This window comes from Epinephelus moara, chromosome 19 (genome assembly GCF_006386435.1).
Source record: "Epinephelus moara isolate mb chromosome 19, YSFRI_EMoa_1.0, whole genome shotgun sequence".
Lineage (NCBI taxonomy): Eukaryota > Metazoa > Chordata > Actinopteri > Perciformes > Serranidae > Epinephelus > Epinephelus moara.
The window spans coordinates 34,940,053-34,967,967 of NC_065524.1; the positions used below are offsets into that span (position 1 = coordinate 34,940,053).

Genomic DNA, 27,915 nt, shown 5'->3' on the forward strand with positions numbered 1-27,915 from the left:
TCCTCCCTCCATCTTTTCTCTTTCTAGCTATTTCTGCATCTTTCTATTCCAGTTTTTCGGTGGTTTCCTGTCTCACTTCCTCTGTTATACGTTAATCCTCCCACCCGTTCATACACTTATCTATCTTTTCTACCTGCAGCCCGTTTAGTCTTCATGTTCCTAGAGGTCATCCTTTGCCATCCTTTATACTTTAAATAACTCTATTTGTTTTTCCTCTATCATCTTCTATTCCTTTTTCCGTTTTTCTTCCATCCTTTGCTGTCCTCCTACATTCCTCCTTTCCTTCCCTCTGTCCCTCCTGTCATCCGCTGGCTGCTCTTCCCTTCCACACCATCCACTGCCAGGGCCATGCCAGCCCATGCCAGCCGCCCAGGGCACTCTCTCACCCCCGCTGCCCACAGCCGAGGTGTCTGAGATGGGCACAGATGTGGCGGTGGTGCCCTGTGGTGCTGGAGGCTGTGGGGTGCAAGTTTGTGTAATCTATGAGTGTGTTTGTGTGTGTGTATTTGTGTTTATGTGTCTGTCAGCTCAGTGGTATGTGTGTGCGTGTGTGTGTGTGTTTGTCCACCGCAGCTCCCGGCTTGATCTGTGTTTAAGTGTGTTTGTCTGTCAGCTGGCCAGCGCTAACACTCTGGCCGCATGGAGGGCTGTCGTGTGTTTAAGGGATGAGGCAAGATGCGTGTGTGTGTGTTTGTGTGTGTATTTTGCAGCCAGCTGTGGAGAATGACATGCATATTGATGTGGCAACATGATGACTTTGACCTGTACTAGAGGAGCCACTGGACTAAACCATTTTACTGCCATGTGTGCGGGTGTATGTGCATGAGAGAGTTTATAGTTTTATCTATCCGCAGATGCATACTAGATGTTTGACAGCTGTTGACTTGGCTGAGCATGTAGCCATTCAAATTCAATTTCGGTCATTAGCAGTGAAAGCCACTTCTGATACTGATTTAATATGAATATTCCTTTTCCTCCAGTAGTGCATGAGATACGTTAACTTTCAGTGCCACACAATAACACTTGAAGTCATGTTTAGAGCTAAAGCTTTTAAAAAGCAGCATTGGGAACAATTATAGCAGATGTAAACTCTATAAATCCTCACAGTGATAAATAAATAAACATGTAAATAGTTAGATAGCATGTACAGCACGGGAACAGCTGATAAGAACCTGCATGTCTGTGTGAGAGCCTGAAATATTGTCAGAAGAATCTGCAGGCCTACATTTTGTAAGGAGCTAATTTTGTACTCAGCATTAGGAACCCATGATGAATCAGTTCTTTAAAGAGCAACTTGAAGGTTATTCATTTATTTTTTTACTAAATTTCTACTGAATCTTTCCTGAAAATGACCATTTGAAAGGTTAATGCAGGATTTTATGTTTTACAAGACATAAGGGCTGAAATTCAGAGCAAGAAATGACCATTCTCAGCTATACTTAAAAAAGGCCCTTTTTTCAACATCATACATCAAATGCATCACATCGCGTAACATAAAGAGCTGTTGTTCTTGACTCTTTCTCAGCGCAAGAGGCAGTAGTAGGTGTTAGTGGTATGGTATGCTATCGTACTCTGTTATAACCTAAACTACAAAAAAAACACAAACTAAATTTACACCTTTAGCAGCAGCTGGAAAGCTGTCGGAATACAAACATTTTGTTACAGTAATATGCTGGCCTTTAAATGAAGGACTTTTCAAGCAATTTCTCTGTTGCAGACAAATTTCCAATGTTTGAATAAACTATGAGAGTTTTACCTCAAGTAGTGCACGCTCCATGATGTCGATCTTGGTGTAAGGTGGCCATTAAACTCAGTCTGAGCTGTCTTAAGTAAGCCTTTTCCCCATCTGGATGTCCAGATGAAATCAAACTTGTTTAATGTCATTGTAAGCTTTTAGTCTTGGATCATGTAAATAGTACAGTGAGATGAACATTGTCAGCAACCAGTAAGTGAGCTATCTCCAGCACTAAACAGGAAGCAGCAAACTGGGTAGACAATAAACATGGAGGGGACCCCAGGGAGGAATGTGAACAAGTCTCAGTTCTCTTGGACTGTGGAGGAGAGGAGGAGAAACTGTAAAGTGAATGATTCATTTTGAGTGTGTCTAATCAAAACAAAACATTTTTGAAATGGTTTTCTTCTCATTCCAGTGGTCTCCTCTCACTATCAATCAATCAGTCAATTTTATTTATAAAGCCCAATATCACAAATCACAATTTGCCCCAGAGGGCTTTACAGCATATGACATCCCTCTGTCCTTAGGACCCTCGCAGTGGATAAGGAGAAACTCCCCCATAAAAACCCCTTTACTGGGGGGGGGTAAAATGGTAGAAACTTCAGGAAAAGCAACTGAGGAGGGATCCCTCTTCCAGGACGGACAGACATGCAATAGATGTTGTACAGAACAGATCAATACTAAAACAGCCGCGCCAACCAACATAGGCTGGTAGAGAGATGAGGTGACAAAACCCAAAATGTAAAGTTCGCAAGCAAATATAGATGCCAAATTGACAAGAATACTGTCGACACATGACGCCTTTTATCTTGTATTTCTAGAGTTATGTGTTTTTGTGAACACGTAACAAATTGTCAATATATCACGACTTAAATGTGTGGTATAATATTTTGCATCAGGGAGCAGAATGGGAAATAATCTAGTTGTAGCCTCGGGTATAGCAACCCCGCAAGGTAATATCACAGTTATAGTGTGTGACTAAAAACTTACATTGTCTTTAGATGTGAGATGGTGTCGGACTTTAGTCTTTCAGAAGTTTTAGAAAAGTCTTGTAGTGTATGGTAAGCATTAGTCGACAACAAAAGTGAGTTAACACATTTGACAAACTGACTAATGTCATAAATGTTACCTCTATACTCTACTATAGTATTTCTGTAATATTGAACATTCACACATTAACACCTGCCGTTGTCGAGAGGGGCGAGATGTAATAAGCGATAGGAATAACCACATGCATTTGTTCAAGCAGTGACAAACAGATTGAGGGAGAAGCTCAGACCTTGCTTACCTTCTCAGCTGCACACCTGGCCAATGGTGGCATGAAGCAGGCACGAGTGGAAGTCTCAGAAAGTTACAGGAATTGTTGGACGCAGCTTCCCAATTTAGACGCAAGGTGTGGGCGGTGAGGGATTTAGACGATGTTTGACCATCTGACAAGCTCTTCGGCTGAAGCATACTGACGCCCTCAGATACATAAAATACATACAAATTACTTATTTAGCTTCGGAGCTGCTACGGGTCATCTCTGTGTCACTTTTGATGTTATGCTCATCATGACATGTTGCTTAGCATTGTGAATACTAAATCAGGAACTCTGAAGCAAAAGGTCTACCGAGGACATGCTGAGGATTTTGGCTTCTATTCTCATCACTCACAGTTAAGCTGTCCAGCAGGCTGGCTTTCCCAAACTTGGTGTTTTCTTAGAAACCCATAAAGTCTTTCCATACAGCCACTGATCCATCCATGTTTGTTGATGTAACATCAGAGTTTTTAAAGATAGGGTTATAATGTATCTTTGGGATACGTGCAGATGAAGGATGGCATCTAACAGAAGAGGAAAACTGGACATTATTGGAGCTGCATAGAAAGCAAGCATCAAACACAGACACGCACACACACATACAACCACATGTCACGTACACACCTGCAGAGATTTGGTCACAGCCTTTATCCGTCCTCAGGACGTGTTTTTTCCCTTTATAGTTTCTCTCTTTTTTCCTCACTTCTCATGTTCTCTATTGCCTTTTTTCTCATGCTGTTCCAAACTAAACAAATAAACCTCAAGCGATTGTCTCCCTCCCCTCCCTCCCCCTACCTCTGTCCCTTTCTCTCTCTTTCTGTCTGCCTATAGGCCTTCTGGGGTTATGCAGAACTACATGTAGTTCATTCGTAGTCATGCCTCTGTTTGCCCTCTCTTGTTGTTCACGACTGAGTCTTTGTAGCTGTGGTGGGCTGGTTTGTGTAGCCGTGTTTGTGTGTGTTGTTACTAGAGAGTAAGAGTGTGAGATTCACAGTAGCGAGGCTGGAAGGCATTTGTATGACCAGCCTTGGAAGGCAGCTCTTTGATTCTCTCTCTGCAACTTGCTCGCTCCCCTCTTTCATTCTGTCCTCCTCTCGTGGCCCAAATGATCACAGCCCGTCTTCAAACAGGGGACATGAAGCACAGACAGCCTCTGTTTGATTTCTGATAGCCCTACCTTCCTTTCTGATAAACACAAACGTATACACACGCACACACACACAGACACATATTTGTTTGTACAACTGCATGCCTGCAAATGTGCACACTGATACGCACATCAGTCGAATCCACATGCCTGTACACACAGACTCTCACACACACAGATGCATGCACGCATCCGGGGGTCCCATGGCGGCTGGTGCGCTGTACTGCGCTCCAGGATTGGATCATCAGCCAGCTGTGAGTTGGGCAGCCCAGGATCTGTCCTAATCCTCGCCACTCTGTTCACATCGCCTCACACACACACACAAACACACTCCAGTCCCAGCCCCAGCCCAGCAGAGGGCTTTACTAAGTTTGTTTTGTTTGTTTGCTCCTGTCTTTCTTCACTTTCTTTCTTTTCTTCTTTCGTTGTCTCCATTCGGCCCCATCTCTCCCTGTGTTGTGATCACAGATCCCAAAGGCCACAGTGAAAACTGCCCAGTATAACTTCTCTTTCAACACATGCCAGATAGGCATGAATGGATGGATGTGTGTGTTTGCATGCGTTAGTGTATCCACGGTTAGTTGAGACCTGTGTGCCTGCTCTGTGGTTTGGACGTCTGCGAGGCCCCAAATCTTCCACCAGTTTTGTTATCCCCGTGAAATCAAGCGTCCATGTTCATGAGGGTGCTTGCTTAGAGCTGTAGGTGGATGTGAAGCTGAAATTACTTCAGTTGAACAAGTTAACTCACTCTCACTTTCTCACCTAGAGCTTGTGGCCATGGATTCTGGGCCAGAAAATTTCTGGACATGACTGGTCATATAATTTGATCTGTGGCCATCTCTCAAACACTAAGTTGAAGACAGGAGCAGATGGGGAGGCTGCTGGACAGACAAACTATGATGAAACTAGCAGGGAGGGTCAACTGTGAATGTCTGGCTGGCTGACTGAGGATTCTGTCAGTAAAGTCTTTAACTTTTACGTCTAAAAAAACCTCTTACATCTTGACAGAAGGTCATGAGTGTCTGCAGTGGTAGCAGTGTAAGAACTTGAGGGTGGGCACCAGCAGTGGAGGAAGCTGTGAGCTGGAGAAGCCCTTTTGGACTTGGTTGGCCCAGGTGACTAAAGCTTCTGAGGCCTTGGAAGGTAAACCTTGGTGTGGAAGGAGTATGGGAAATGCCTCAAAGACAGGAAAAGGACTCAGGGCTTCACCCAGTGTTTGTAACAAGGAGATCTGCTGACCTTAACTGAGGAACTCTTGAACCTACATGGGATGGAAGAGTCTGGAGACTCAGTGACAGTAACAACAAGAGGATTCCTGGTTCGAACCCAGGGTGGGGGAGCCCTTCTGTGCAGAGTCTGCATGTTCTCCCTGTGTCAGCGTGGGTTTTCTCCGGGTACTCCAGCTTCCTCCCACAGTCCAAAGACATGCAGGTTAATTGGTGACTCTAAATTGTCCGTAAGTGTGAATGTGAGTGTGAATGGTTGTCTGTCTCTATGTGTCAGCCCTGTGATAATGACCTGTCCAGGGTGTACCCTGCCTCTCACCCAGTGTCAGCTGGGATAGGCTCCAGCCCCCTCACGACCCCTAACAAGATAAGCGGCTACGGACAATGAATGAATGAATGGCATATTACATTTTTTGAGAAGGTGCATGGCTGAGATTGTGGCACAAATGTCCATCACTGCACTGAAAATACCTTAGTTGGCTTTAGTGAATTTAGCATGTAATAAATGTTTTTATTATTTATTTATTTATTGTAGTGAAAATTCAGGTTATTGATCAGGCTCAAGCCCAAAAATGCTGCTGTGGTTCAGGCCCGGAGAGGATAAGGCAGGTTCATGTAGGGTTGGGCCTGAATTATTGGGCCAGATCATAGCTCTAATATATCCCACCTGTCCTGGGTCCATGCTCACATGTATCACTCTTTAACACTGTTGTACCCAGTCAAGAGAGAAGAGTTGAGATGGCAGAGGTGCTACCAATACAGCCACGCTTAAAAAAGATATGTTATGGGGTGAGAGATAATGTACAATCATCAATATAAAGCAGTGGGTGAAACACAGAGGCAAGCAGGAAGACGGAGCTTAAAGGGAAGATGGAAAGCATTTTCTTTGTTTTAAGGCCACATTCTCCTTTCTGTGACCCTGAAATCAGAAGATGGATGCTGAGAGGCGGAGAGATAAAAAGCTCGGGACCAACCGCTGTGACTCTTATACACAAAGTTCCCCAAACTCTATTAAACATGTCACGCTACTGCTGCTCTCTCACTACCTAAACCTAGTTCTGTCTCCCCTCAGTTGTAGATCGTGATAGCAAGGTCTGGAAAGGCGGTGAACAGAACTGTGTGTGTGTGTGTGAGGGCGGAGAAGTGTAAATGAGGAAGGTGAGGCAGCAGATGCCGCGTCCCGCCAGAGGCTCGCTTTGAGCAGCGAGTGAAATCTGGGCGCGACAAAACTGCTGCAAACCAACTCGGCGGGAGGCCCTTGTCCAATCACGGCCCGGAATAAAAGGGCCGGGGCGCCACGCGGGCTGCAGTCGCTCTGGAGAGGTGGGGGCCGTAATGAACCTTCAAGCGCTGCCAGCGAGCGCACACACACTTGAGCACAGCATCTTTCTCTCTACCTGGCATTAACAGTGCCGAACCACTGTCACCACACACACAACCTCTACAGCAACTGTGTGCGGGACTTTTTTCTGTGCGTGTGAACACGTGCACGAAGTGTGTGTTGAGTTGTTTGTGAGCGTGCGATAAGATGAGTCTGCGTGCATGCCGTTTGTATGAATGTTAAGTGTTGATACCTTTGGGCTACACCTGTGTCTGTGAAGTTTGATGTGTGTGTCTCTGTGTGACAGCAGCGGGGCAGTGCCAGGTATGAGGCTTGCTGTGTGTTTTTGTGTGTTTGCGTGTGTGTTTGTGTGTGTGTGTGCTTGTCTGGTCGGCAGCCATGTTGTTGGGTAGCAGATGGCACCATGGTTGGCAGGGGAGGGGCTGCTTAGCACAACTAATCAGACAGTTACGGATAGGGCAGCTGGGAGGGCCGTTGGCCAGCCGTGTGTGTGTGTGTGTGTGTGTGTGTGTGTGTTTGTGTGCATGTGTGTGTGTGTGTACCACAGAGTGCCATGATGTTGACAGTGGTGGGCCCGTTGGCCCGGTGACGAGACCTTGCCGCGTTCTTCTCTCCTCGCTGTCGGAGTGCCCTCTCTGCCATCCTGCCTTCTCACCTCTCTCTCTCTTGCACTCTGGCCGTCTCTCTCCCTCAATCTGTTGAGACCTACTTAGGCTTTTATCTTTCTTTCAGTTTCTTTGACTCTTCATCTCCTTTTGTCTTTCTGTCACACTGTCTTACTGTCTTCCTCTGCTACATCGTTCTTTCTCTGGTCTTTAATTGTAAGTTCATCTGTGTTAATTTACTTGATGTGACTAATTATAACAGGACGCATATTTATGTCAAGCTGGGTGCTAACAATTGGAAATGGATACCATTTTAACACAGTTTAAAGGGACAGTTCACCTCCAAATCAAAATGCATAGTTTTCCTCTTACCTGCAGTGCTATTTATCAACCTAGATCAGGGGTCTTCAACATTTTTCAGGCCTAGGACCACTTAGTTTAAGGAGAAATGGAGCAGGAAAAACCAGTTACATAGATTGTATGAGACTGAGTTGCAGCTGAGATAGTTCTCTATATATTTTTTGGTCTTCTCTTGTTTGTGTGTGGATATGTGAGTCTTTTGTTCGAAAAGTTACATGTCTGTACATTAAGAATAATAATACAATTAATTGACCCTTCACTGAGTCCCGCCCCTGGATGCAGACTGACCTATCATAGTGTAGCATTGGGTCAGCTCAGACCAGGGTCCGACAACAACATAGCTGTGCTCCATTGACTCTAATGCAGTCGTTCCAGATTTCCTTCATTTTCAGGCTGGTTTTGTGGATTTGGAGCTAAATGTTGTGCCTGGGGCACGTCGTGTATTAATGATATTCGTTACCTGAGAGGTTGGAAAAAGATATATGTTTCTTCCCTGTTCCAAAACCAAAATCAAACCCTGAAAAGTGTAGGGTTAGCTAGCTAGCTACTGAAGATATAGCCTGCTGAATGTATACACATGCTGCTTTTGCTTTGTCATGATTATAACAGTGAAACAAAGACCGACCCTGCTGTACAGGAACCAGTGAAGGGAAGCAGGGAAACTTTGCTCATATTCAACCAGCTGTGTGTCATCACAGTGTGTGCAGATGAACATTGTTTGCCCTCCCCTGGAGCTTGTGATGCCACACAGCTGGTTCAATATCAGCAAAGTTTCCCTTTATATTCATTGTCTTGTGTGGCGATCAGCAGTGATGTGGTGGTTCACTTTTACACTGTGATCTGTAGCCTATAGTTCGGCTTTAGCTTCTAACTATCTTTGTCTTTTTAACCTGTTGTTGCTGCTGAGTCAGTTTGACATCCTGGATATATCCTTCAAACACAGACTGTAGACCTCTCTGCCTGCTTCTCTCTGGAATCACTCTTTCATTTTTACAAAAACATGATAATATTTCTTCAGGGAGTGCAGTTAGTTACAGTGTGTTATATACAATGTTAGCTGCCTAGTTCACCTTGCTGTTATATATAAGTGCGGCACAGTGATTTAGAGCTAGATGCACTAATGTACATCATACTACATCACTGATGCTACACGAGCAACATTCTGAAGCGTGCATCTCCTGCTATCTCACCTAGCATCACTGAGCTAGCTAACGTAACAGCGGAGAAGAACGCCATTAATGTTGACATCTGGCACTGTCACAGGCACAGGGTGCACGTTTCCTTCTGCGCAGTGATTCAGTTGGTTGTAGTTCAGTAGAGAGAAAATGGGCCTCTTGAGCAGGAACAGAGCAGGAACATTTCTTCTGTCCTAACCTTAAACATATCACCACTTTGTGTGTGTAGTGCTGTGACTCTTCTTCAGTGTTTAGCATTGTAAGCAACAACAGTACCTTTCACCATGATCTCTGAAAACAGACCAAGACTGTCACATACTGATTTCTCTACAACTAGATTATAAAATCAGTTAATATATATGTTCAAATCCATTTAAAGACAAGTGCACGGAGGGATGGTTCTGCCCCTCTTTCTCTGTTGTGTTGTTTTTCCTTTACTATTCCCACATGCAGGTCACGTCGTATAAGCAGATAGCTGCTAGGAGACAAGTTTTCTTTATCTCCCCGCAGCTCCTTCCATAAATCCATCATCCCTCTGTTTTTTGTAGAAGAAAAAAGACCCCCTGTGAGCATGCTTTGCTAACCCCAGGGAGGCACAAACGTATTTGCATTGAAAATATCATAAAGGTTAAGATGTTGAAGATATCAATTCAGCATTAGAAAATCGCACGCGATAAGTACCAGCATTATTAAGCAGAGCTGTAATCTGTCCATCCTGCGGGGCTGGGAATGGATAGAATAGACAGATCGCTGACTGGGAGACCTCAGGCAAGATGGAGGCAAATCTGTCGGCTACAACTGTTGTCACCCCAGCCAAGTGTGCCCTGGGACACTGGCCTACATACAGACACTACTGCTGGAGGACAGAGAACGAAAGGGAGAGCACCAGCCCTCCGCCATCCACCCACCATCCACTCTTCACCTCACTTATGCTCATGCTTTCTCGCCTGTCATGCAGTACATACCTAAAGCCATTTTAAACAGTTTGTATATATGTGGTGTTTTTTGGAATATCTTGAAACACACTGTAGAGTGTTCAGGTGTGTGTTTGCTCGAAGTTCAGTTTAGCATCAGTTTCATTTTAGAGGACGGCACTGCTGTCTTGTGATTGCAGTGTGTGTATGGATTTTGTGCATCCTGAATGAACTGTGAATCTGTGTGTGTGTGTGTGTGTGTGTGTGTGTGTGTCAGTCAGTCAGTCAGTCAGTCATCTGGTCAACCTTGTGCCTTCACACACCCCTGCTGTGAGGGTGGCACCATCAGTGACTCTACAGCGTGCCCACTGCCCAGTAGGCACAGCTTTCATCCAACATGACAGAACCTCTCTCTGCTCTTCCTTTACCCTCATTTCTCTCTTTTACCTCTGTCACTCTTTTTTTTACCTGATAGATCCATGCTTTATCTTTTCATCCTCTTCATTTTATCCTTCATATAGCTGCTCTTTGTTCTCTTTTTTTTTTCTTGCCTTCAAACCATCCCTTTCTCTCTGTCCCCCCTTTGTGGGCACAGCAGTGCCAAGCAGAGCCTCATAGGTAGAAGGGCAGTGCCCCCATCAGCAGATTGAATCTGGAGATGATTACAAAGACAGGAGCAAGAGACTGGAGAGAAGGGGATAAGATTCAAGGTAGCAGCCGAGTGGAAATAGGAGATACAGAAGGAAAGAGAGTGGCGATGAGTTAAGGGGGGCGTTGGGAGAACTCCTCCACCAGCACTGGATGTGAAACATTGCCGTCAGATATTAAAATAATGCTTTATTTCCAATCAATCAAATCTGCTCCACTGGCCCAAGCTGCATTGGGGTTGTATGAAACTAAAAGGAACCTCAAAGAAAAAATATAATTGCAGACAGATCAGGTTTTTATGGCTGGCACATACTTTCATTCTCATATAATGCATTGAAATAATAAGAGTGGATGTTGTTTTTATTTGGTTTACGGTGTAATGATTACCATAAGAAGCCCTAAAATGAAAGGCAATCCACATAGGTTGTGATTTCTAATATGAAAACATTTTTCAAAGAGACAAACATACTTCAAAAGGTCTGCTGCTGCATTGCTATTTCCAGACTTTGTTTATATGCATGCACATGGTGAAAATGCCCAAAATGCCAACACTATATTTATGCATATTGATGTGCTCCTCGTTCCAAATAAAATGCTGTGTGAACAAGGTTGAAAGACACGCTGACACGACCCTGATGGTGACGCTGTTTACTGCAGTCTGTTAGCAAGGAAGTATAAGCAAAGAAGACAGAGGCGGTTAAGAGGGGAGAAGGCGACGCTGAGGCTGGAAGTGGAAAGAAGAGCGAATAGATAAAGGTAGATGAGAATAAAAGAGGAGAGGACATATGGAGGTTGTGGGAGAGAGGAAGGTTTGGGAGAATACACAGGAAGTTTTGAATGTAGAGGAAAGTGGATGGATGGCGCAGAGGAGGCAAAGGGGAGCAGAGGAGAAAAGCAGCGAGGCTGGCGATGGTGTGTATATGAAGGCGGGCACCGGATGGGCACAAGCCCCCCTACAGTTCCATCTCCAGCCCCAGTCCCCCCCACTGAGTTTAAAAAAAGCCTCTCTTTGTTTTCCACCTCAATGGCCGCCTCTCCCTCGCTAGGCATCTGATCTAATGGCCCAGGAGCGAGGGGAGGAGAGGAGTTTGCAGAGGGTGTGGGAGAAATGAGGAAAAAGAGGTGAGAAGATAATAGACAAGTTCACTGAAGATTACTTGGGTGGGTAATGGGAGAGAGATGGCACATGTTACTTCCTGCCAGTTGCCCCCGAGCTTATGAGCGGGTGGGAGGGGTGAGGGGCGTTTGAACGACACCAGGTATGTCTCAGGTGTGAAGTGAATTCCAACACAGGTGGATTGAGCTCACACCGGAGAGAACGCTCCATGTGGTACAGACTTTTAGTTTGCACACTTTTCTCTCTCACTCTCTGAAACTTTCACTGTCATCTCTCAGTTTTTCTTTTAGAAAAATGGATGTGCATTCCTCTCTTTATTCTAAGTTTATGTTGCATTTATACTTCACATTTATACAGTATGTATTACACACTTTAGCAGACGTCTAATGAAAAGTAATTCAAAGCTGGTGTCCTGATTGAAATAATTAATTTCAGCCAATAATTTACCTTCTCATCTGAAATTGATTCGACCCTCACCCTGCCACATATGCTACCCGCAACTATTTCTGTAGGGCACAGATTTGACACCAACGTTGAGTCCTGGGTTTCTGGATTGGGTCAGTGTGGGAGCATATTGTACGTATGCTGTGTGTTTATTTTTAAAAACCACAGATGCCTGCGCTGCCAGTCCGCTCTTCCTGTGTTAAGACCATCAGTCATCTGTGCCAATTAAGACTTTAAAACTTCTCTCGCTCTGTTTTGTGAGCAGATAGACGATGACAGAGGCCAATCAGCAGCTAATTACTTGAATCTAGAGCTGGAGTTTTTTTCCTCTGAGGGAATGTGTGCTGTAACAGCAAATGTTTCTGCGAGGGTCGTGTGTTTGTGGCTGTATGCATGTATTTATTCATAGGCATGGGAGAGTGAAAGATTTAAGATGTGCAGTTATTGTTCGTAGTTATGCACGTGTGTCGGAGAGGGAGGGCAAATTTGTATTTTTTTGCTAATTTAACAGTTGCAGTTTTTTGTTTCTCGGGCACGATTGGCTCGCCGCTGACCTTGGTGGCAGTGGGGGGGCTTTAGCGCTCCTTGAAGAAGAAAAGAGGCTTGGGCCGCCCGCTGTAAACAAAGTTGACTTGCCGACAGATGGATTGAATGACAGAGAGGCTAACTGAGCCAGGAACGGGCCTGGCAGCATCGCACTGAGCAGAGAGAGAGGGAGGGAGAGACAGAGAGAGAAAGAGAGAGATAAAGGGGGGGAGAGAGGGGAGAAGAGAGAAGAGGTGGCCAACAGGAGAGGAGGTGTGAACAGGTGCAGGGCCGCTGAAGGAAGAACCAGCAGATGGAGAGAGACACAGCCAGTTTAGTTACAGGAAAAAAAGGGTGGGAGGGAAAAGAGGAGGGAGGAGGGAGAGATGGAAACAGCAGAAAAAAGGATCGGAGCGGAGATGAGAACGCTGCGGACGGATAGATGGACAGATAGATGGAAAGCTGGGCTGGGCGCGGAGCAAAGGAGCGGTGAGGCTGCATCAGGCAGCCTCTGTGTTTGATGTATTTGTTTCATAAAGTAGAGCAGCGAGATGAAGGGAGGGGTGTCAGGAAGAAAAATGTGGGAGCAGAGTGATTGACTTACATCACCCCGAGGTTTAATAAAAATGTGCTAAAACACATTGAGGTGCGTGTGATAGAAAATTGTGTGACACCGTGCATGGTCTGCTCCACGAAAACAATTCAGATGTTTATTGTGCGGCGCGTCAATGATACGCAGCGCAGCAAATGTTCAATATGTCACTTTATTTTCTCCACGGTGCACTCATCCTTTGTTGGCAGTACCGGTTAGATAGGCCTACACAAGGCCTCCGTCTCACCGTCTCTCAGTCACACACATAAACAAGCCCACTCACACATAAGCAGAAATCATCTTTGTAGTTCTGCGTATCAAACTGTTGAATATTAATGTCGTCTGATTGATGCAGTCTATCATGAATAGCTGTGGATCTACTGGAATTTCTCCACAAGAGTGAATCATCACGAGTGTCACCATTTTGAGCAGTTGAGCAAATAGTTAACAGTTGTAATTTTATAGTACAGCATCAGTGCATGTCAGTAAATCAACATCAAGGCGCAGCAGATAATTGTTTGAGCTGCAGGTGCATCAGTTTGAGTAATGAATTTAAATGGAAATCTAATTGTTTTTTTTTTTATCTAAGCTTATAATTAAATTGAACTTATCTTAAAAATACAATTCAGATACCATTAATTTGTTATTTTTGTTGACACTATTAATTCAGATCTCACAAGCAGTTTAAGATACGACAGGTACGCACACATCTCTCATTGTCTGATTATGATTATTATTCGTCCTTTATGATATTTCAGATGTATGGAGCATTGCCATGACGATAGCTGTTAGTGCAGATGGCCCTCTGTGACAGAAATAGTATTATTCTATCTGGTCCTCCTCTTGATTCTTCATCTCCGCCGCAACTTGTCTTTGTTGCGAACAATGCTTGTGTGTTGTTTACATGTGTGTGCTAAAGGCTGAGTTCACAATCTGTTCACCTGCATGTTCATTTCACACCTGTTATTTATGCAACATAGGAGCGTCTCTGCGTGTAAATATGAGTATGCATTGTTCTCTTCAGTTTTCTGTTACGTTTTCCTGCAGATTATTTAGTTGGGTAAGTGAATGCATCCCAAAAGTAACTCGAGTTTTGGGAGTTCCATCGATCACGTTAATGTGTCTTGGTTATCATCATATATTTTGTGTGTTTACACAGAGATCTTTCCTTATTATCTGTGTGTTCAGATACTGTATGACTTCACTCTGTGTGTTTGTGTATCTGGGCGATATTGTGTTTATTGGGAGAGAGTATAGTCTCTTTTACTTTAGTCCAAACAGCGGTCAGTGGTGTCTGGCGTTGGCGAATGTCTCCAATTCCTCCAAGTCCACCGTCTGACTCCAATTTGTGCTCGTTCTCTGATAAACCGCGGCATTTGGTGGTTCTGGCGTGGGATGCCGGCTGCACCATGGGGTGCTGCAAACTCCGTGCTTGGTCAGGCCCTGGCACCCCACATCTAATGGGCAACAGCTTGAATAGTGCCCACTTAGGCAGGCAGTGCAGACTGGGCCCCCTCTTCTTCCTCGCTGCTCCAGCCAGCTAGCCAGCCAGCCACCGCCTCTGCCACCTCCCACTTACCCAGCAGCCACTGTACCTGGCCGCAGCCCCAGAGCTATTCCAGCCTACCTTAGGCCCCTGGCCCATGCAGCTCTCGCCATACTTATCAAGCTGTCCTACAGTGCATCAGGCCAGGCATATACAAACAGGCCCAGCTATCCGCTAACTGAACATTCAGTCTATTGCCTCCTAGGCCCAAACAAGAGTTCCTGCCACAGGCAGCAACCCAGAGCCCATTCACCAATTAGCTGGAAGGCAGATTATTGTCCAGGGAGAATTATCCAGCTCCAGCCCCACATATTCAGCCTCTGCTCTACCCGTCGCCCTTAACGCTTGCTCCAGGGCTTGGCTCTCCGCTGACATCTTTCCTCTGCTTTCTCTTTTTTATGCTTTAATTTGACAGTGCTCACCAGCAGCCATTTTGTGACAGCATTTTTGCAAGTAAACGCGTGGCATTTGATTGGGGATACAAAATGGCGCGGGGGAAAGAACCACATAACTTAGCCTGACTTGCCAGCGTTGATTTGATCCTCGATGAGGCTCTCAGGCCCTTGTCGCGGGGCTTTAAACCCTCAGGCCTTGAACTGAAACTTAGAATCAGCCGCCCTCCTCAAGGTTGTCCCCATTAACGAAGGCCTTGAGTCTGTTCTGCTCCGTTGTGTACAACTTTATTCGGTTGTACACGTAAAGTGTTGTTCAGTAGATCAGCAAAAGCAAACAGATGCCAAATGTGTAGCTCTCTGTGTTTTTGCTTTCCTATCTTCTCTTTTTCATTGCTCTCCTCTTCCTCACCACCACCACTCTATTGCTGACTGCTGGAACTTTCTGGCGGTCTGTCTGATGCTAATTGGTGGGTAAACAGGTCTGGTGTGAGTCCCCCCCCCCCCACCCCCCCCAATCGCACACAAACACACACACATAGGCATACGCAAATACACACGGCCCCCTGGAACCTCTTGCAGGACCAAATGGCTGGCAACGCCTGCCCGCCATCTCCCGCTGAGCCCTGGTGTGCGCTTTGGTGGCTCAGGCTGCTGTTCAAGCCCAGCGGGGGTTCATTCACTCTCACACACACACGCATACACGCACACACTCATACGAGTACAGACACACACAGTCTCCTTGTGTCCCCTGCACACCCGCCACCCGCTTTCACACCCCAGACAGCAGGACAGCAGGAGAACACACACACACACGAAGGAACAGACAGACGCGGTCACTTTAGAGATGCAGGCCAAGCGCTGTAGGGGAGAAAAGTTTTCACTTAAACTGGAGAATTCTCTCTTCATTAGCGCCTTTGGACTTCAGGAAGAGTTCTGTTTATTTGTTCGTTTTTTCCTGTCTTTGTAGTTTTTTCTTTTCTTTCCTTCTTTGTCTGTTCCTCTGTTGTCTGGCTACACTTGGACTTAGCTGAGTTAGAAAGTTTGGTTCAATCAGGAGTAAAAAGCAGTGTTGTTCAAAGCCTGTGGGGATGAGCACCTTCGTTTGCATCTTACCTGCACAATTGAGACGAGCGAAAAGTGGAGATTAAAGCGATTCGATCGCTACCAAATGTGTTGTGCTAGTTGGCATTCCCGTCGCACTACGAATTCATACAATTATTCATATGTAGACGTTTAAGTGCGGTCCTTTTGATCAACTGATGTCACGTCGCTGTAGAGATATACATGCTTTTGGTATGAATGTGGCTGGAAACTAAATTGTATTGATACAAACTGCACAGGAAATGCAAAGGATGACAAGCAGCTTAACCAGAGCAGACTTATCTTTTTATTTTTGCAAAAGAGTCTGTTATGGACCCTTGTATCTGTGCAACTGTGTATGTGTATGTGTGTGTGTGTGTGTGTGTGTGTGTGTCTTGTAGACAGCTGTAGTATCACTCAGGGGTCTTGAAGCCGACAGTGGCCTGACGCTTTTACCCATCTACCGCCCCCGAGTCATTTCTGTCATTCTCCTGTCTGTCGTATCTTTCATTCTCTTGTTTGCACAGTGTTTAACTCTCCTCCTGCCTTCTGTCTCACCTCTGTTTATCTACCAGTCTTTCTTCTTCACATTATTGATCTCCCTCTAACACAAAAATATGGTGGAATTTATCAGGAGTGCAACTATCAGACGGCTGCTGATCCTAACTGAGTGAATTATTCGAAAACCGGTTGCGATTTTTTGACTGATAATTGTTTAACCTCGCCCAACAAATCGAAGGCCGACAGTTGTTTTTGATACTCGCTGAGTATTTAGCATCACTGTCAGTTGCACATCTCATTTTGAGAGCCATGTTTTTTATGGATCAGCCTCTTAAAGGTAAAATCTGTGATCCAAAAGTAAACTATTACCCTTTGTCCACCAAAATTTAGCAGGTATATGCAGGTTTTTTTAAACTAAACTAACTAAAAACAGGTGATAGACTCCTTTCCCATTGCCAGTTTAACAAAACTGTGTCCACAGCTCTGCAACAGACACATCTTTTTTTTTCTGGTGTGTCATGTTCAATGTCACAAATGCGCCAGAAAACAGATCAGTAAACAGTAGAAAGAAGCGTGGAAGCCAGGAAAATATGACAGTGGTTACTTCTTTTTTAACATCTCTTACTTAATCAAGCTCTCTTTCAGACTCTGTGCCGATTAATTTTGGAGAAAGTTCGAGTGTTGCTCGGACAGAGATGGGCAGAATTTGTGGCATTGCATCGCACCAGAAGTGGGGCAAAAATTAGTGTGTTCACACAGGTGTCATGTTTACGTTCCTGCAGATCAGAGCTTGAGCCGATATATATAGCCATGACGAATGCAGAGTTGTGTTGTCATGCCACCGGAATTTCTAACTTAAATACATTACCTTGATAAATTGATATTCAATACTCTTTTTTAATATGGGGAAAAATCAACATTGAGCCATGACCTTAAACATTTGTATTAAAAAAAGAAATATTAAAAAAACCTATAAATTGACATTGACAGCTTTACAGCAGTGTGAATGTTGTAAACATTAACAATAAGAGAGGAGGATAAAGTACAGCTGTATCTGTAAGTGTATCTGAAATTTTCAGGATTAATAGGTATCAATGAAATCATATTTTTGACAACACAGCTGCAGAGTCATTTTCACTGACAGTGGGAAAGGAGCTGAAGAGCAAACTTACCACCAAATCACAACTGCTTTACGTGCTGTGATGCTGAACTTGACTGACATGTAATTAATTTTGAGTAAAACAAGCAGATATTTCTGTCATGGTCAGTTGAAAAAACAAATTCTTTACACTTCAACACTTCAGATTTACATGGTAAAAGAAACGATATGACTGAGTTATAGCCCGCAGGTTTTTCATGTTCAGCCATTAACAGAGGATGAGTAATCACTCGTCTGAAGCACAGAGTAACATTTAGTGCCTCTGTTTGGATGAACACTGATTTTTACACACGCTGCAGGTAGCCAAGTTACGTGATAAAATTGTGCATCTAATAAACACCATGCTATTTTGAAATTTCACAGTTTGTATTCAGTGCATTTTTTTTTACATGAAATACCATTATAATTAGAAAATGTGGATAAATTATTATCTTTATAAGAAGGATTGTGGTTTAAATGTTCATTTAACATCCTGGTTCTTTTCCCCAGGCAGGACAGAGAGAGTGCAGAACGGGCTCATGAGGAGGAAATGGCGTCAGCGACCCTTTCAGCGCGGGAAAGAGAGAGAGAGCTGGCTGCGCTGCTGGAGCAAACAGAGGCTCAACACCAGCGGAGAGGTCAGTGCTTTCACTTCCACTGTCTCTGTCCCACCTCTCTAAATTAAACATATATCTGACCTGTTTCAAAGAAAGTTAAGTATCCTCATCTTTACTTTCCTCATCAAAGGAGCTTCTTTAATTCAGAGTCTTGTGTAGCTGAACCTCAGCCCGGATGTCCACCGGTTGCAGCTGCATCACGTTTTGGTTGCTTTGTTACATCTCTGTTGCAGTTCAAATGTTGACTGGAATCGTTTCAGAGGCGGCTCGTCTTCATCCTGTCTGTCCTTCAGCAGCCATGTTTTGTTTAGAGTTGTTTTGCCAACATTTGGGTGCGTATTTGAACCTCTTGTGAAGACAGAAACTTTGTGCCTGTACTTAACGAATTTTAACTACTGTACGCAGCACGCTGTCTTGTCTTCATTTCCTACCTGTATGTTCTGAATAGTGTGTATTTGCAGAGGGAAAATTGTAGCAGTCTTTTCTTGCTATGGAGACTTTGGAGGAAAAGAGACAGACAAATAAGAAAACTAATGAAATGCATCATTAAATATTAAATGGATATAATTTAGGACTGGTTGCTCGTACCTGATACCTTTTAGTTATCAACCAAAATAACCCAGTACCAAGTAGTATTGAAACTTTTCCAATCAAACGACCCCTGCAGTCGATCCTTTTTGTGCCCAGATGTAGAAAAAAAAATGAGCACTTGTAAAAAATTTTGCTGGCAGCCAATCGCCACAACTGTTCTTCAGTTTTATGCGATGTGTGATTGGCAGCAGCTACACCCCATACTGTCTTAGGTGTGGTGAAGTCGAGCACGCTGAATTTGACGGAGTTGGCAGTTCAGCGTGCTGAGATGCACATCGGCATCCCCCCCCGTGTTTAACCGACACACACAGATAGACTACCTATGTTTTACACAACTGAATGTGTCCATTCACATGATTGATATAGGATGAAGTACAAAGAAAAGGTACAAATTAAGTACTCTGTTGGTATCACTTTAAGGATACTGTTACAGCAACTATTTAAACAATACCCAGCCCTAATGTCATTCAATTGATATCAGTATTTCTATACATTCACAAGTGACTCTTAATCTTCAGAGATGCTCCAGTCCTGCGTCTGGTGGCCGTTGGCCCTCTGGCTAGCATGGCAGCTGTGATGAAGCCACATCAGCTGGACATTACGGGTCAGACAAAGGGCAGCACTAAATGTTTTTCAGTAGAGAGCCGCACACACTTGAGAACATCTCTACACAGCCACACAGTAGCAAGTGCAGGCCACTGCGGTACATAGGCGTATTAGTTGTCTTCCACAGAGGGGAGGGTGATGTGGGGGGAGACGGAACAAAGCAGAACTAAATAGGATGAATCACACTGAGTTCGAATATTCAGAACTGCGAGGAGCAAAACAGCGAGAGTTAATCAGGGTCAGCTACAGAATCACAGCCCTTGAGCTGGGAGGGTTTCAGTCTCTTCCTCAAGGACACTTCAGCAGGGTGGATCTGTGCTGGAACAGGGTCTTGAACCTGCATCTTCCAGTTGAAGGATGGCTTTCCTTCTCACTGTGCCACCTTGCTCCCCACCAACACGACACGGCCAGAGTGGGAGGGGACGGACAGGAACACAAATCATTTGAGCCGAAGTGACCTCAAAAGAGCAGAACAGAGGGAAAAAGAGCAAAAGAGAAGCCATGAGAGGAGGAGAGAGAATAGCAGGGCAGAGCAGAGGGAAGGTGATGGGAGCAGAGCAGAGAGACCCAGCTCAGAGCTCCCTGTCTGTCTGCACAGCAGAGCTGCTGCTGCTACCACATCTGTTGCACCATCTGGATGCCCCCCCCACCCTCACACCCACCACCCACCCTCAGCCACTCTCGCTCTCCATCCCTCCCTTCTCCTATCTTTTTATTTACCTGTGGTTCCCTTCAACAACCAGGGAGCCTGCTGGTACGCAGAACAAAGATGGAGGGTACAGAGGGAGGAATGGATGGAGGGAGGGGAGGAGAGGGGGGTAAACAAAGGGTTTGTTTCTGGCGCGTGTCGGCGGCACACATGTTGTCTAAAGAGAGCTGACATCAGAGCACAGCAGGAAACTGTGGATGGGGAGGGGATGGAGGGGTGGACGTCCTTTAGTAGCTCGCATCACTTCCTCTCCCCGTGCAACCCAACAGACGAGCTGGATAATTAGCTTTCTTGCTCTCCAAATCCCGCCTCTCTGTCCATCCGTTTGTCCTTCCATCCATCCGTCCCCCCTCTCCCTTCTTCTCCGCTCCTTCCCACCTTTTTTCAGATTTTTTTTTTCATGTTTCTTTTTTGAGTAAATGCGTACAGAGCAGCCTCTAGATGATATCAGATATTTGTTTCTCTCCATCCCTCCCTCCCTGCCACGCTTCTTCTCTCCATCCCTCCCTCCCTCATTTTTTCTCTGTTTGTTTCCAGTGCCAGTTCTGCTGTGTTTCTGTGTCCCAGGGTTCTTTTTGGCCTACGCACGGCCAGACGCATTCAAAGCCTGTTCAGCTAATTAGCATTCTTCATGCAACTTTTCCAGCACTGACCAAACTTTGTTGGGTGTACGTGTGTGTGCACGTCCGCGAATTTGTGTGGTTTAGTTTCATGCTCTGTAGCATCCAATTTCTGCCCTCCGTGCATTATCTGTGGCAGTGATCTGGGGACAGAGGCTGTATGGAGAGGAATGAAAGGTTAGTCACTTTGGAGACACAATGTGCAGCCAGTACAATAATACTAAACATCAGTGGGCATTGGCCTTTACACCTCTCCCACTCATCATTTCCTTCTTTATATTTTATTAGCATTTCTGTAGCTCATAGAGAAAGAAGAAGAAGAAGAAGAGAGGAATGACAAAAGTGTAGAGTCAAATTTCAGCCTGCAGGTAATGCGATGTATTATAGTGCAGACATCTTCCATCATGGCTCTTCCTCTACTTGTTTCTATCTCTTTCTTTTCTCCCCAATATCTACTGTATGCAGAGAAAAAAAAAACTCTTCACAAGTCTGAGCTACTTTTCAAAGACTGCGAGTCCTTGGTGTTTTTGGTTTCGGTTGACTGTAACAGAATGCCGGAGCAGGTGGATCATTCCCTCAATCCAAACGGCAGCCATTGTTATTTTAAAAGAGCAGACATATGTTGGAGAGCGGAACGTGGATCATTTCAAAGGAACGATGAAAGCCCAGTGTTGGATTGTTCAGAAAGAGGCCCCCATGAGCGGATGAGGACGTGGCAGGAAGGGTGGAAAGGAGAAAGAAAGCGCTTTCAAACAACAATCCCCCTCTCTCTCTCTTTCTCCATCTCATTTTACCCTTCTCACACACTTTATATCTCCATCCTCTATTCTCTGTACTTGTGTTTTTTCGCTCTGTACATCTCTGCCTGGTGTTTGAACAGTTCTGATTTTATTGTGAATGTCGACAAAAGCATTTTTTGGGAATACATTCAAAGAGACATATGTATCTGCAGCATTTGTTACAATAGATTTAATTGTTCCGCTCTGTCCATAATGGAGATGTTTTCCCCCTGGTATGAGAGGCCGTTTTGTTGATCTGCTGTTAAAAATGTATCATATGTGTTAATAGAAGTGGCCAAAGCTCTTTTATTAAAGTTTTATTTCTTACTAGATACAGTATGTCAGACAGTCTGGTAAATGACAGACATGTTTTCCCCTAAATTCTACCTTTAATTAAATAAAAGCAAAATAAAATCCTGGGCCAGTGAAATAATCTTAAAAAAATCAATTCTATTTGAGCATTTAAAAAAAAAAATCAGACACATTCTGTATGCTACACTAAAATTAAGAGAAAGGTTTAAGTGCAAGCTTGAGCTCGCTGTGCGTCACAGTTTGAATATTCACTCTTTGACAAATAAACTCCTCTGTCCTGCAGAATAATGTGACTGTAAACACTTTTAAAGCGTAATTTCACTTTGGTGTGACGTCAAGTTTTTGATGAGTGCAACATTAAAACCTTGATTAGACTAAAAACGTGCATCATGGGGACGAATCTTGAGATCTTAACTTGTTTTGCCCATTTTTTAAATTAGATTTAAAGCAGAATGATTGTGTTTAAATCACATTACATTACACAGCTGTACTCTGTCAGTGTCTTACAAATGTAATTGTCACATTATGTTTTTTTTTTTTACTTGGAGCAGCAGTTAATTTCAGGATGTGTAGCAGCAGTATTAAAAAAAAGTAGGGATACACACTATGTACAGTACATGTAGCTGGCCTTTTAAAATGATAAGGGGAAGTGTAAAGTGGACCTACACAGTAATATACAGTGTGTGTAATAATGTTACTCTAAATGCTCTCAGCAGTTATTGATGTTGAAACCAGAATTAGAAAATCAACTGTCATTTGTGTGACTGCCTTTAAACATGTCTCTGTTATTAGAGAGAAGGGGAGGTGGGTGATGGCGGCGTCCAGTGATAACACATCTTCGAGGCAGGCTTTTTGACTTTGACAGCGTCTGAACTTCAGCGTGGGCGTGCGGGCTGAAGAGTAAAAAGTGTCTAACTGAAGTGATACGTTGCTTGAACCCTTCTCAGTGTCTCTGTGCGGCCAGGATCCCTGACAGCTACTCGAAGTGCACATGTAATCACCCACCATGGTTAACCTCACACTAACCGACAACTTTCCCACGGTCGCTTGCAGTTGGAGAGTTGGACGGGCTGCTGAGTTCCCAGAATTCCCTGATCAGGAAGCTGAAGGAGGAGTGCTGCGCGCTGGGCGTCAGACTGGAGGAGCTGACAGAAAGCAGCAGGTCAGAGTTTTCTCTTTCGTCATATTTCGTCTTTGTTTGAATTTACTCGATACAGTTCAGATCTGCTGGTGTAGATGTACGCAGCCTCTCTTTTTTTATTCATTCGCTCGTTGTTGTTTGTTCCCTCTATCTGTCGGACATCCATGTCATCATTTCATGAAGCGTCATCGATCCAGGCTGTTTGGACAGAGCATGTCAACATACTACATACTGCTTTCCAGTCTGACCTGTTTTCTTGTTAACCTGATGCTACAGTAGTCACAGCAGGCCTGCACAGCTCTCCATCTGGGCTGCCTGCCTGTGTGTGTGTGTGTGTTTCACTGTGTGTTTGTGTATTTGACTGCGTGTGTGTGTGTGTGTATGTGTGTGAGAGTGACCCTGGGCCCAGTGTCCTGTCAGCTGTTGGAGCTGTGCTGCACATTAGTCACATGACAGCCCCCAATCTGGCCCTGCCAGACCGCACTGGCCTCACCAGCCACAGGACACATGCACACAACACACTGTGTATTATTTTATGTGTTGACATCAATACCAAATACACATATATATGTACAGACTAATAACTGCCACCTTGAATGTTTTTTTTTATGTGTAGAAACTCACATACACGCTGACACACTGGCATGAAGGCTCATCGCCTGCATCTGCTGTATGTGTGTGTCATGTAGTTTAGCAGCAGTGTGGTGTTGGAGTGTTTTGTGCCCGGAGCTGTTTGAGCTCCTGGAGTCAGAGCCCAGTGTAGCGGTTAAAGTCCTGCTGGACGGCCTCAGTTGGGCTAAGCGAGGTTACACTGAGACAGTTGCAGCAAAAACACTGAGAAAAACTCTTGTTTTAGGTTGTTCGTTTTTTCATGTTTTTTCTTCCTGATATCGATTTAAATACCTGAACTTGTGTTGTGGTCAGCGCAGAGAACTGATCTGCAACCAGCACGTTAAAAACAGCGGTGTACAACTTATCATGTATGGATGTGAAATGATTGCTTTCATTGTTGTATGACGTGGCTTTATAAGACTTCTGGTGTTGAAATTAGCAACCCTAGTGCTGCCTCTGCTAATGTTACACTGTTTAGTGGTAATACATTTTTTTTTGCCGCTCTAAAACAGTACTTACCAGTGGCTGCACAGCCCAACTTGTTTTAGAGTGGCATATAATTTTATTTAGTTTTATTTGGATGTGAAATGAAACCAAAGTTTAAATTAATAAATAATCAATTAATTCCTTATTATTATTATTATTATTATTATTATTATTATTATTATTATTATTATTATATCATTACGTGAATAATAATCTATTTATTTAACTGTTATTTATTTATTCATTTTTTAATTAATACATTATGTGGTATTTGATTGGTGCGTGGACTCACATAGTCGCTGATTCGTATTTTAGGCAGTATTGAAGGTATTTTTTGATTCAGGTATTGGCACAACTCTTTCCTGCTGACAGGGAACTGCTTCTGTTTCGGTTCCCGCACTTAATTTCGAACTGTTCAGAGCATTTTGACCAAAACTAAAGTGGTTTAGAACCCGCAAAGCATGCAAAGCAGCTTTTCCTTGACCTGAATTGTGAACTGTGATGACATGAGTGGGCGTGTCATATTCTACAGGTGTAAAGAGGATGGAGAAGACAATATTCAAGTGAGAAATTGTTGAAAAGAAAGAGCATGCAGTGGTTTCATGACTAGTTGGTCCATGCTTGTTTTTAGGGTAAAAACATCTGTAATAACAGGACAACTGTAATTAATGTATTTCGCAATTTTGCTACCACTGTTTACTTCCATTGTGCATTGTGCAGCGCCCTCCATTGATGACACATCCTTGATTTTAATGGCTCCACCCAAAACTTGTGAAAACACGGGCTGGTTCTCTAGGTAGCACCAAGGTTCCAAGAAACCTGAACGAAAGTGGTTCAAGAATCAGACCTCATTTGGTGGAAAAGGGGTATGTGAGGCCTTCTCCTGCTGCTGCTGTTGTGCAGCTGACAAAGCAGATCAGAGCATCTGGTGGACATTTGGCTAAGACACATTTCACATAACTGTGACGTCTGGCCACGGACCCTTTTGTTCCATTTCATATGACTCTCTCTCCCCATGTTTTCTGTCTGTATTCCTGTTGCTGCTCTCTAATAAAGAGTAAGAAAATGGTTGCTCCACAGTCTTAAAAAAGTCCTTTAACAGCAGGGAGAATGGTTTCAGTATGACATAAGTGAGGATTAACCTTTTTACTCAGCTGCCAGTTTATTAGGTACACCTAACTGAACTAAAGCAGTCTGATATACCAGTCCTACCCTCACTGATGTAAAAGGGGTGGACAAAATAATATCTGTCATCTGTCAGTATATTGCTGCATAGCTCAACAGCACCACAGACAGCAGTCTCTGAAATGATCACACACTTGAATCAACACCACTTAAAAACAGTTAAAACAAAAATACAACAATATTACCTTCATGAAGGTCGGATTTGTTGCATGACTGTTGTATTGGACCAAATTAGTTTAAGCTAGGTGTACCTAATAAACTGGCAACTGAATGGGAAATAAGGAGAGGTTCCTAAACAAATGTGTGTTAACAAGTTATTACGACAGATCTTAAATCTCAAGATCTTTGGATACAAGACTCACCTGTTCCCTTTGCTGAGATTGAGCTATTTATTTGTATTTATGTCTTTATCTTTGTCTCGTATTGTGAAGCCTTTTGTCATGTCACATCCAGATTACTTAAATAAATTTACAGTGTTACTACAAATCATTTTTAACTAAAACCTGCAGCCTGCACACCTTGCTACCAGGTACATCTTTAAACTGTTACATCTGTATTAACTGTGCTGGTGTGTGTGTGTGTGTGTGTGTGTGTGTGTGCAGAGGAGAGCTGGAGCAGCTGGCCCTGGAGAAGCAGCACCTCGAGGAGACAGTAAAGAATCTGAGAGCTCGCTGCTCTGACATGGAGGATCAGTGTGTCCAGCACGGCCGCATGCACCAGCGCATGAAAGAAAGGTACGTTAATACACATACTTAATACACACACACACACAGCAGCACATCCCATACATCTTAACATCTTTATCTAATTTCGTCAGCTGTATTTTGTTCCTTTTTCGACAATGTTTTTACCAGCAAATAAACATCTGATTTATAAGACTATGATTTGTTAGTTCCTCAGTCAAGACGGTTTCCAGTCGTGTTTTTGAACATTATTTTTTTTTGCTTTTTTTCCACCCAAGAAGTACTGCACTTATTTCAATAAAAAACTGGCAGACGTATCTTATGATTTTACCATTTTTGATTATTAAAATAACAGCAGCCTTGTTGGAGTTACTAAATGTTCCCGACGTGCTTTTTAGTTTTAATTTCTTTCCGTGTGCAGAATCTGGCAGCGGGCCTTCACAAAGGAAAAAATAAGTGCAGTTTTCTCTTCACAATCTGTCCCCGACTGCTCCGTCTTGTGCACATCTAATGTTTAATTCTTACAAGAATTGTTTTATTTTTTTTGTTGACACAGAGGTTTTTTTGTGTCATCAGCAGTTTACTCTCCTGCTGTCTGTGCAGTGGCAACTTTTTACACTTTGTGAAACTGTTCTCTGATTAGAAAACAGAACTTTTCTCTTATATAATGCACTGGAAACATTAAATTGAGTCACTTTTGGGGGTCCACAAACAACAGGAACATCCCAACAAGTACAAGAAGAGCATTACGTTTTACAGTTAGGAATTAACTCATGAATTGCTGCGTTGATTTAAGATGAATCAGGAATATAAAATGAGTTATGAAGGAGCTAATTCATGAAACATTGTGACTTTGATGTACACCTTGAGGCCCACCTGATGGGGTTGTGAACTGCAAACTGAGCGAGACTCAAAGCGACGCACCAGTCTGTGTGTCTCGATCCACGATAGCACAAGCAGAGCTGAGTTTGTCTCCTTTTTTGTTTTTTGGAAGTAGAATAACTTGATAAATTATCTGTCTGACATCACTCCCTAATTCACTCATTCACTGAAGTTGTGATGGGCTTTTTGTGCTATTTTCTGCCACGTTTTTTGGTCCCACTGTGGACGTTTTTGAGGGACTATATAGTGTGGCGGATGCATTTTGCACTTCAGTTTATGAAACTTAATTCCCCAGTAAATACGTTGCCCTATGCTGCATACAGGGAGTTTTTCAGAGACACTGACTTCTAAAAGCTGCAGCTAAATGTGGCTCAATCTCTGGCTTATGCTACAGTATCTGTATGTGTGTGTGTGAGAGTGTGTGTGTGTGATGCGGGGGTCTCTTCCTCCCTAAGTGTGGAGCCCAGTTGGTGTGTGTCTCCACAGGGCGCCTGGCATCCAGCCTGGCTCTGCAAATGTGGGCGAGGTTGTGTGGGTGTTGTTGCCCCACTCTGCAGGATCTCTACCCCAGTGCCCCCACCACCACCACCCAACTCCACCTTCCTCTTACACGGAACCAAACACACACACACACACACACACACACACACACACACACACACACACACACACACACACACACTCACCCTTTTCTCCTGCTCCATCACTGACACTACATATTGTCTACCACCCACCGGTGTTAACCTGTCGACAGTCAGACGCTGCCAAAAAAACAAAGTTTACCAAGTCACAGCTGTCTCCTGCTTGTGTGTGACTCTTTTTGTGTGTTTCATAGAAAGAAAAACAATCTAAGTTGTCAAGGAGTGTGAAGTATGAATATTCTGTATGTTTCCGCGCATATG

At 43.9% G+C, this 27,915-nt stretch overlaps 1 protein-coding gene across 1 annotated transcript in view; it reads left to right on the top strand.

Moving 5' to 3' along the window:
• sdccag8 (SHH signaling and ciliogenesis regulator sdccag8) overlaps window positions 1-27,915 on the top strand; it is a 53,548-nt gene that overhangs the window by 7,990 nt on the left and 17,643 nt on the right. The window contains exons 14-16 of the mRNA XM_050071114.1: window positions 18,301-18,428; window positions 23,078-23,186; window positions 26,051-26,182. Of these exons, the coding sequence (XP_049927071.1) occupies window positions 18,301-18,428; window positions 23,078-23,186; window positions 26,051-26,182 (369 nt within the window). The remainder of the gene's footprint in view (window positions 1-18,300; window positions 18,429-23,077; window positions 23,187-26,050; window positions 26,183-27,915) is intronic.